At 51.5% G+C, this 10,635-nt stretch overlaps 1 protein-coding gene across 1 annotated transcript in view; it reads right to left on the reverse strand.

Moving 5' to 3' along the window:
- The window catches only part of sipa1l1 (signal-induced proliferation-associated 1 like 1), a gene marked incomplete at its 5' end in the record, with an annotated part of 28,517 nt that extends 25,862 nt beyond the window's left edge, over positions 1-2,655 (reverse strand). The window contains 3 exons of the mRNA XM_083689354.1: positions 245-375; positions 802-1,024; positions 1,276-2,655. Coding sequence (XP_083545480.1) covers positions 245-375; positions 802-1,024; positions 1,276-2,655 — 1,734 coding nt within the window. The remainder of the gene's footprint in view (positions 1-244; positions 376-801; positions 1,025-1,275) is intronic.
- Between the last annotated feature and the right edge of the window lie 7,980 nt (positions 2,656-10,635).

The following is a 10,635-nucleotide window of genomic DNA, read 5'->3' on the forward strand; positions in this document are numbered from 1 at the left end:
GAGCTGGGGAGGTGGGGAGGTAGAGAGGTGGGGAGGTGGGGAGGTGGAGAGGTAGAGCGGGGCTTTTCCACACCACAGGGCCGAACCGAACCATACTGTGCCGGCCCGGGATATTTTCATCTCACATTGTTCTTTTTTCCGGTACTGTTACAAGCAGCCATCTGGGAATGCGTAACCAGGCTAGTACAACACAGCTCAGGCTCGGCTCCGTAGGGAGATCAGGGTGGTGGTTGTGTGGCTTTACCTCGCTGCTTCTGAAGATGACTCTGTAGTTGTACTGCTGGCCGTGCTCCTTGTGATCCTCCAGCTTCTCCCTGCGGAGGCTCACCGCCACCGGGCCCAGAGTCTCATCGACACCCAGGTAGTTCCAGTGCTCTGGAGGACAGAGAGGGGGGGGGGACAAAAAGAGATTGTTTCAGGGCCAGCCGAACGGCTCCAACTGACACAGACGCATTACTTTCGCTCGACCTGAGTTTCACTTCTTTCACTTTCCGTTAAGGACCTGTTAAGACCTGAACTGAAATGATTCCTCTGGCTCTGCGCTCCAACCCCACCACCTCCACACACACACACACACACACACACACACACACACACACACACACACACACACACACACACACACACACACACACACACACACACACACACACACACACACACACACACCTTTGAGAAGACACGGACAATCTTACACAGTATATATCCATATCAATTCTATTCCATCATCCGACACACACACACACACACACACCCGCCTCTGCCCAGCTCAGCGTCTTCAGTACACGTGCTTCCTCTCACCTCTCAGGTAGAAGTGCTTCCGGTAGTAGTAGGCGCCCATGTCCACGTGTTCGATGTAGCGCTTGGCCCGGTCCCCGTGCTGGCCCTGGCCGTCCTTGGGGGCCTCCAGCACGGCCACGCCGGCGTTGGTGAAGTGGATGCTGCTGAGAGACGCCTCCAGGGGCCCCTCCTCCGAGCCGGAGCCTGACGAGCCGCTGGAGCCCCCGCCGCTGCCAATGCTGCCCTGCTTAAGGAGGGAGGGTTACCAGAGTCAATATTCCAGAGTTATTACTATAGAGAAAAGGTGGATTAAAACTATTCAAAAATAAGTCGGCAATGACGTACCCAATACGGCTGGAGGATGTTTGGAGGATTTAGAATTAAGCCTTGAGTTAAAGCTCAATTAATGGGTGCGCGCGTGTGTGTGTGTGTGTGTGAGTGTGAGTGAGAGGGTGTGAGTCTGTGAGTGTGTGTGTGTGTTCCAGTGTACCCTACCTGTTTAGAAGGGCTGATGTTCCTCTCCCCCTCTCCTCCGATCTCGTTCCTGAAGCAGGGACAGTTCATCACCAGGTCGTTACTCCTGTCGTCCCCGGGGTCCAGGGCGGGGTTGGTGGCGTGTCCCGGGCCGTCCTTGGCGTTCAGCTCCTCCTGCGAGCCGCAGGGCGACCCGTACGCGCCGCTCTGACTGGACGCGAGGGAGGAGGTGGCCGAGGCCGAGGCGGCGGAGGCGCCCGTGGTCATGTTCTTGCGCTTGACCACGGACTGGCGACTCTGGACCGCCTCGTTGAGGTCGAAGAGGAGGCTCTGTATGTCGAAGTGGGCGAAGCCCTTCTGGCAGGCCCAGGGTTTGGGAGGGGGGCCGCTGTCATCCCCACGCCCCCCGTCCTCCACGTCCGACCCCGCCCGGGACGAGTCCCCCTCCGCCTTCACGCTGCGCAGCTTCCGGAATATCGACTCCCCGCCCGTCTCCGATTTCGACCTCCTCTTCAGGTGCTTCTCCCGTTCCTTTAGGCGGCTGGCGGGGCTGCCTTTGGCGGGACCCAGGGGTCCGTCGGGCAGATCCAGGGCGGTCTGTTTGTGCGGGGCGACGGTCAGCAGCTCGCCCAGCCTCTCGGGCGCCGGGCTGCGCTGGTCGGGGGCGTCCGTGGACGTGTAGCCCTTCAGCATGTCGAAGAAGCTCTCCCCCGAGACGCCGTGCTTGTCGATGGACGAGGTGCTCCCGTACTCGCGGTGCATGGGCGTCCAGCCGGAGAAGGACCAGCCCTCGCCGCCGTCCCCGTCCAGCTCGCTGATGGTGATGTCGCTGTTGCTGCGCTGGCGGATGCGGCGCATGCCCTTGCGGGGGGACCCCTGGTAGCCGTCGGGGGACAGGTAGCGGTTGTCTTTGTTCTTGCTGTGCATCTTGTTCTTGAGCGTGTTGTGGATGTTGCGCAGCATGGACGAGTCCTGCGGGCTGATCAGGTGGCCCAGCTTCGCCGACAGGTTGCTGTGGGCGGAGCCTGACGTCGAGCCCCCGCCCACTCCTCCTCCTCCTCCACCTCCTCCTCCTCCTCCTCCTCCACTCCCGCTTCCGCTCCCGCTCGACGTCGTTGTGCTGGTAGAACTGGGGGAGTCCGTGTCCACGGTGACGTGCCACAGTCCTCCGCCTCCGTCTTTCCTGGGGGGCCAGTCGGCGACGCGGGCGCGGACCCCCATCTTGGGCACGCCGGGGGTAGAGGAGGAGGACGAGGAGGAGGAGGAGAGGTGGGCGCTCTCGCTACGGGGCGGGGGAGCCCCCCCGTTGGGCAGGCGCAGACGGCGGGTGTAGAACTCGTCCGAGGCGGGGATGGACCCCCCCACCGAGCGCTCCGTCTGGGAGCGCTTCAGACTGGTCATGGTGGGGACGAGGGGTAGGGGGGGGGTGAAGAGGGGATGAGGTAGGGGTGAGGGTAGGGAAGGGGGAGGGAGTTCAGCAGTGGAGCTGGAGCATTATGCTCATCGAGAGGAGAGGAGAGGAGCCTCGCAAGGCATGGGCAGCTGGGAGGACTGGAAGAGGGAGAGAGAGACAGTGTCAAACTGATGTCCCCTTGATAATGTTAGTGAAAGTCAAATTTGAATGCTGCTGCTCATCAAACGATAGAGTGTAAAACCTCTGTACTTTACCTTGATTAAGAGAGAGGGAGAGACAGATGGAGGGATAGAGGGATGGAGGAGGGACAAGGAGTTGAAGGGGCTGGCTGCGCTGCTGGGCTTCTTATAGAAATAAGGTCTGCATTCTGGCCAATCAGAGCTGGACTCTCTTCACTGTGGGGTGGACAGGGTCAACTCTGCAGGGGCAAGAGGAAAGAGAGGGAGAGACGGAGGAGGGGAGAGATACAGAGAGAGAGAGAGAGAGAGAGAGTAACATTAGATATGGCTCCAGAATCACAGGCTCCACACACCATGAAAGCTGACCTACAAGCCTCAACCTCAGACTAGCAGAGCAAACAGGGAGATTGGAAACTAGTTCAGCAGGGCTTTAAACTGTACTGTGCCTTCAAAGATTTGCTCTTACAGGGTACAACACTGTGTGCGTGCATGTGTGAGTGTGTGTGTGTGTGTGTGAGTGCATGTGTGTGTGAGTGACACAAACAGGCACTGTTCCAACTGCCCAGATGGGATCTTGCTCTCGGAACCTCCTCCGTGCCCTTGTCTCTATGGTACCCAATCTAACTGATAACATTCCTTAAATGAGGAATTACACTCAACAGCTCTCCAATCCCCTACTAGAGATCTCTAGGGGCCAGGGTTTTTCCTGTTCGGGTAAGAACAACTCTAGTCTGCATCCATAAGGCAGAAGTGAAGAGTTTTCTACATTTTCACAGCGTGCCTGAAAACCAACTGACAGTCAGACAGATCGTTCTACCATTCTGAACAAACAAACTGGACCCAATTAACGACTACTCTACCATCTGTTTCCATAGTGTGTGTGTGTTTCTAGTGGTGTCTGTCCGCTGTTATTGACTACATCTCTGTGTTCCAGCGCTGTTCAGACGTCTGGTCAGGCAGGCGTTTGCCATGGGGAGAAAACAGGAGGGTTTGAAGTATATAAAGCATAAGCTCAAAGCATAGACTTGCTAGCTTCACAGGCAATGTGTGTGTGTTTGTGTGTCGTGTGGGTGTGTGGGTGTGGGTGGGTGTGTCGTGTGGGTGTGTGTGTCGTGTGGGTGTCGTGTGGGTGTGTGTCGTGTGTGTGTGTGGGTGTGTGTGGGTGTGTGTGGGTGGGTGTCGTGGGTGTGTGTGTGCGTGTGTGTGTGTGTATGAAGCTGATATTTCCGTTACAGACACAGAAATTGCGCAAGACTCAGCGATGTGTTTGGATATGGTAGCGGAGCGGACATGCTGTTATTTGAGATAACGTTAATTCTGAAGTGGACAGATATTGTGAAGTGACAAGAAACGACTGTAGCATCCACAAGACTGTCCTGGACCGGATCTAACCCCGAAACACAATCCTACAAACCTTCAGAGAATACTAAATAACAAAGAATAGGCTGCTTTAAATCACGTTCGTGACAACTGACTTCATAAATCAGTCAGAGACCTAACCCTAACGATACAGGAGTCAAGATTTGTAAAAATAAATAAATTAATAAAAACAAATAAAAAAAACATTTTCCTTCTTTTAACATTGTGACTGCCTATGGCCCCTGGTCTGAGCATTGATTACTTTATCATATGATGACTGATGGACAGATGATTCACTTACTTAAACAAGTGCATTTGTTGTAAGTCGCTTTGGATAAAGGCGTTTGCTAAATGCCATAAATGTAAATGTAAATGTTGTAAAGTAGCATTCTTGAATACAGGGGCCTACTGCGTATATCCATGCCATAATTCCTCTGAATCATCCATTCTATAACAGCCTCATAAATACGCCCTGTCCTCCCTTCAACTTAAGTGTTGCTTAACTCTATTCCTGTTTATTAAAAACCCAAGCTTGCTTTCCCTGGCGCGCATCAAACTTCATCTCCTCAAAAGGATGAGAGAGAGAGAGACAGAGAGAGAGACAGAGAGAGACAGAGAGAGAGAGAGACAGAGAGACAGAGAGAGAGAGAGAGAGAGAAGCAAGAAGAAAACGAGTGCGGATGTAACAGAAAGCCTTGATGCCTCTCCTCTGTGATTCGTGTCTTCTTAAAGCCTACTTTTCATCATCATGAGACGTGACAGGCTATTTCCCCCTCCCGTGCCCCAGGGAGAAGTGACTGGTGACTAGATAAGCCTGCCTATTCCCTGGGAGGGGTTTTCCTGCAGCACTTTTACACGGGGCTCCTTACAGATGGCACCGACAACCTGGTGGGAAATCACACAGCTTGCAAGCAGGTAATAACTGAATCTCATCTAGGGGGGCCGAGGCTGCTTTCTCCATGCCTCTCTTACACAATAAGCTACTTGATAGCTGATATCGGGGAGCTGTCGTGTAGGTGTGGGCGCAGCCAGGGAGCTCATGGAATTCACATCCCGGTCCCACACCGCAAAACAGGTGTAGCCTATAAAACGACATAATACAGCGATACGACGGCGCGCTGTATGACAGGAGCATTTTCCTTCATCTGTGGAACATTTTCTTTTTTTTTTTTTTTTTTTACTCGGATTGATGACATCACAAGGGGGCTGCCGATTCAATTCAAAAACTGTAGACTCAGCAGTGGGAGTGACTGTCAAAACTGTCGACAAAAAAAACCTCACTACCCTATATAACAATAGTTGAAATAGCATAGCCTGCCGACGTGGAGGCAGTCCTGTCTATTCGTCCTTCTCTGACAGCATTGCATCAAACAGCATTGGCAATGTGCAAACTGTTTCCGCTGTAGACACAGAAACCCCAGCTCCACCGCTCCGACGCGCAAAACAAACAGCTACAGTAATCAATCTGTGCCGCTGTCACAGGCTGCCAGCGTGGGGCTGCAACGCCCAGGCTTGACACTGAGTGACATGGGATGGGATTGAACTGTGACACGTGCCAGATGCCCTCTTGCCCTGGTGGTGGTGGTGGTGCTGCTGGGGAAGGGGAGGAAGGGGAGACAGAGGAGGCAGGGGAGGACGCCAGGCAGCCTGTCCAACCATCCACAGTAGTGGCTGTTAAACAAATAGAGATGGAGTGAGTGTGTGTGATGCTACAACCCCCCCCCCCAAAAAAAAGAGCAATCCGAGGTGATGGAGATATAGAGGCCATTAACGTGGTGAGCTACAGAGCACTAACATCAACCAACAACACCTCAGTGTCACACTTAGAAATGTCACTCCTCTCCTCTCCTCTCCTCTTCCTCTGTCTCCCAGCAACCACCTGCAGACAATCTCCATCCCTCTCTGCTGAGGATGTGGTGTGGTAAACTTTAATGAGAGAGAGAGAATGGTGTGGCATTCCACAGTCATGATAGGCCAATTATCCTGGTAAATAGGCTTTCGCTTTAACCTTTACAGCCGCTGGGTAAATGAGCAGTGATGCCGAGGTGAATATGTAACATTCAATAGTTAATGCAACAAAGTGGAGCTGGTGTCTACTGTTTATTGGGCTATGCTGGAGGCTGTGTGTGTGTGTGTGTGGCTGTGTGGCTGTGTGTGTGTGTGTGTGGCTGTGTGTGTGTGTGTGTGTGTGTGTGTGTGTGTGTGTGGCTGTGTGGCTGTGTGTGTGTGTGTGTGTGGCTGTGTGTGTGTGTGTGGCTGTGTGTGTGTGTGTGTGTGGTTGTGTGGCTGTGTGTGTGTGGCTGTGTGTGTGTAGCTGTGTGTGTGTGTGGCTGTGTGTGGCTGTGTGTGTGTGTGGCTGTGTGTGTGTTTGGCTGTGTGTGTGTGTGGCTGTGTGTGTGTGGGGCTGTGTGTGTGTGTGGCTGTGTGTGTGGCTGTATGTGTGTGTGTGTGTGTGTGTGTGTGTGTGTGTGTGTGTGTGTGTAAACTCCTCAACAAGTCAGAGGAAATGATGTAATGCTTATTTCCTCTTCAAGGGATGAATGGTGAGGACCTTTACTTTACTTGTTTCACTTCCCTGCTTGTAAGGACAAGGCGAGGACAATGCACTTATGATGTAATAGACTAGGCCTAAACTAGACTAAAGTCGCCATGGTCACCAGTTCCATTGCTATGGCAACTACACTCAGCTGCGCCTCACCACCAAAACTATCACTCCTGCCACTTACTAACCCCAACCCCAACTGTCCTGCTGATATCAAGTCCTGGATGCAATGTAACTTCCACAAACTGAACTGCAGCAGGTCAGAAATCATACTTGTTGGCCACAAAGTCCCTCTCCCACTCTGCCCAAGACGTCACCCTCAACACTGATGGCTTCACTGTCTCCGCATCAAGCCAGGCTTTCTCCACTGCAGCCCCCACTCTTTGGAACAATCTCCCAAACCACATAAAATAATCCAGCACGCTCGCCTCCTTCAAAGGATCCCTCAAAACCCATCTTTTTAAACTGGCTTTTAATCTTTATCTTTATTATCTAATCTTGTTCTCTCCGTGAAATGTAGTGTCTTTGAGTACTGAGAAAAGCGCTTTACAAAATAAATGCATGATTAAAGAATCCCATTATCTTGCCATAGTGGCTGTCTTGAAGAATGTAATCATCACATCATTGGAAGCCTGTGAACGTGTTATGATGTCATAGTGGAAGTCTGGTAGAATGTCATTACGATGTGATATGCCATGCCTGATAGAATGTCCTTATGACGTCATAGCGGAAGTCTGGGAGACTTTCATGATGAGGTCATAGTGGAAGTCTGGAGACTGTCATGATGAGGTCATAGTGGATGTGCTGGAGGATGCCATTATGACGTCATAGTGGATGTGCTGGAGGATGCCATTATGACGTCATAGTGGATGTGCTGGAGGATGCCATTAACAGTGGATGTGTTGAAGGAAGGTACATGTGTTGAAGGAAGGTGCTCTCGTGGGGGTTGAGTATGAATCTGCAGAATGAGTCACACACAGCTGCCAAATTATAGAGCTAGCTGTGACTGTGGCCAGCATTGGCACAGAGTGAGAGAGAGAGAGAGAGAGAGAGAGAGAGAAGGAGAGGGGGAGGAGAGAGTAACTGCTTTCAAAAACAGTAAAGACAGAAGTTACCAGAAACTTTCCGTAGTCTCACCTCAGTTCGGTCTAGTTAATATGCAGGGATAATTGGCAGGTACTGCAGAGACGGATTTTCTCCCCCATTAATCAAACTATTGTGGGTGCGGGAGAACTCACTGATCAGACTCTATTGTAGGTGAGGGAGAAATCACTGCTCATCTATCACACAAGGCATCATTCAATAACATCATTCAATAACATCATTCAATAACACGACACGCAGAGCACTGATTTGGCATCAACGCCACACGACGGTGGCAGCCTTGACGTCAGAACTGGTCTCGTACGGGTCATTACACAATGACACATGAAGAGCATGTTTACACAGCTCTCTCTTTTTCTTTTACACACACACACATACAAGATACACACAGACACTCACACACAGACACACACACACACACACACAGACACAGAGTGATGACATGGATGTTGACTGTGGAGACACGGTGAGTCACACCTGGTCTTAGTGTGTTCTCACACATCTGCTGTCTGGTCTTGTTGGGCTAAGGTGTGTCACTCAAGTCAACTCTGGAGGACAAGGTGTGTGTGTGTGTGTGTGTGTGTGTGTGTGTGCGTGCGTCTCTGGAGGAGTGGAGAGGCCGTGTGTACAGCCACGTCTAGGAAGGTACCAAAAAGTGCTTTGGGCCTATGATAATACCCAGACGGATTCATACACACGCACACACACACACACACACACACACACACACACACAGGCAGACAGGCACACACACACAGGCAGGCGCACACACACACACACACAGGCAGGCAGGCAGGCAGGCAGGCAAGGCACGCACACCTGACCAGAGGAATACTGCATCAAGACAAGTCTCTCCTCTCTCCATCCTTTGTATTTTAGGCAACTCTGTGCATCAAAGGCGTGCCCTGCCCCTATACCTCTGCTACACTATTGCCTGAGATCTGAACTTCCCTGCAACCAACTAGAGAGAGAGAGAGAGAGAGAGAGCAATTATGTTAATAAGAAGAAAGAAACTAAATACATGCATTATGCTCTTGGAAAAGCAGCCAGACGGCATTATGGGAGCAGGGAGAAATCAGTCGGCGGCAAAGCAGCAGTGTAAAGTTTCCTCTGTGAGGTTTTTGAAAGGGAAAGTCTAATTGTGTGGAAAGATAAACGTGCTTGACTTTTCCCTCTGGAGCATGGGGGAGGGGGGAGAGGGGAGGGGGGAGGGGGGAGAGGGGAGAGGGGCTCCCGGGAGACTCATTGAGATGTAGAACTTGGGGGGGCCTCTCTGCACTTTGAGCTCAGTCAGTGTTGTTGTCGTTCTCTTTGGAGTGTGAAATTGCAAAGGCGTTCTCCCGCACTCCCTGTCCCTATCTGTCAAAGGGTGGTGGTAACAAGTGTGTGTGTGTGTGTGTGTGTGTGTGTGTGTGTATGTGTTCGTGTGTGTTTGTGTGTGCGCGCGTGTGCATGCAAGGTGGCGGGCAGCTGGTGGCCACTTGACTTGACAAGAAGCTTGGCCTCTGCCCAAAACTCATAGCAAGGATGGAAGGCTAAGGAAGCAGAGAGGGGGGGGGGGGGGGGGGGGGGGAAAGAAAGAAAAAGAAAGACAGGAAACCTCGGAGTGAGTGACACTAATGGGCGCTTTAGCATCACAGAGGAGAGGGGTGGACAGGGAGGGCAGGGAGGGCAGCGTCACGTCTCAGAGGAAAGAGGAGGTGGACAGAGTGCTGCAGTCGTTGTCTGATGGGGCTGCTGCTGCTGCTGCTGTTGTTGCTGCTGCTGCTGCTGTTGTTGTTGTTGTTGTTGTCATCTTATCTGTGAGTCTGTGTGCTACTAGCTCCTGCAGAGAGAGAGAGTTGTTATCTAGCCCATGGAAAGGTTGTGTACAGCGGGGCCAGGAGAGATCAACTCGGCTAAAAGCTCTCATTTACTGCACAGTGCACATAGAAATAGCCCGTGAACCAGACTCCGCTCAACAACCTCAAATTAGTCTTCACCATTCGGTCTAATGGGCTAGAGAGAGGTGGGGGGGTGGGGGTGGAATGTTTTTCTCAATTTCCGTAGCAGCAGTGTACCCATCACAGAAACAGGAAGAGTTGCTAAAACTGGTGAAAATGATAAAAAAAAAAATGTTTAAAAAAAAACACACATCAACAATCTCTAAACCACACAAGTGGCAGAGTCAGAGTCAGGAACGAGTCTATCATGTGACACTGGGGGGGTAGCGATATTAGTATGTGTGCAGGCTCCATCTAGCCTACAGCTGAATAATGCAGCGGGGACACAGGAGAACTGGGATGTCTCCCGAGGGAAACTACTGGAGACACATAACCGCTTGATACATCAAAACACCTTTCCATTTCCCTTTCTCAAAATCTGTCTCTTTTTTATTTTTTATTTTTTTCTTTATGTCTAAACACTAGCTGCTTATATTGTTAGGTTGACTAGTTGACATTGGTAAAGTGCTTTCAAAGTCACTCGACTGCTGAAGGTAAATTATCCATTACCTCTCAGGTGCCGGGTACAAAGCTTGGCTGTCGCAGTTCTAAAATAAAACTTTTTTTTTGGGGGGGGGGGGGGGTCTGCAGGGGACTTGAGGCCATAAGAGAAGGCAAAAAGCTGTATGTATTCTCACGGCATTGGAGAGCACACAGTTGACTACAGATGCTCTAACTGAGCCCTACTCAGCTGCAACCTACTGCCTTCATGATTTATGAGAAACAAAATGGGAAGGTTTCTGCTTAGTGTGGGGCAGAGGGAACTGTGTTTCATGGGGCAGAGGGAACTGTGTTACATCG

This window comes from Argentina silus, assembly GCF_951799395.1.
Source record: "Argentina silus genome assembly, chromosome: 17".
NCBI classification, from domain to species: Eukaryota; Metazoa; Chordata; class Actinopteri; order Argentiniformes; family Argentinidae; genus Argentina; species Argentina silus.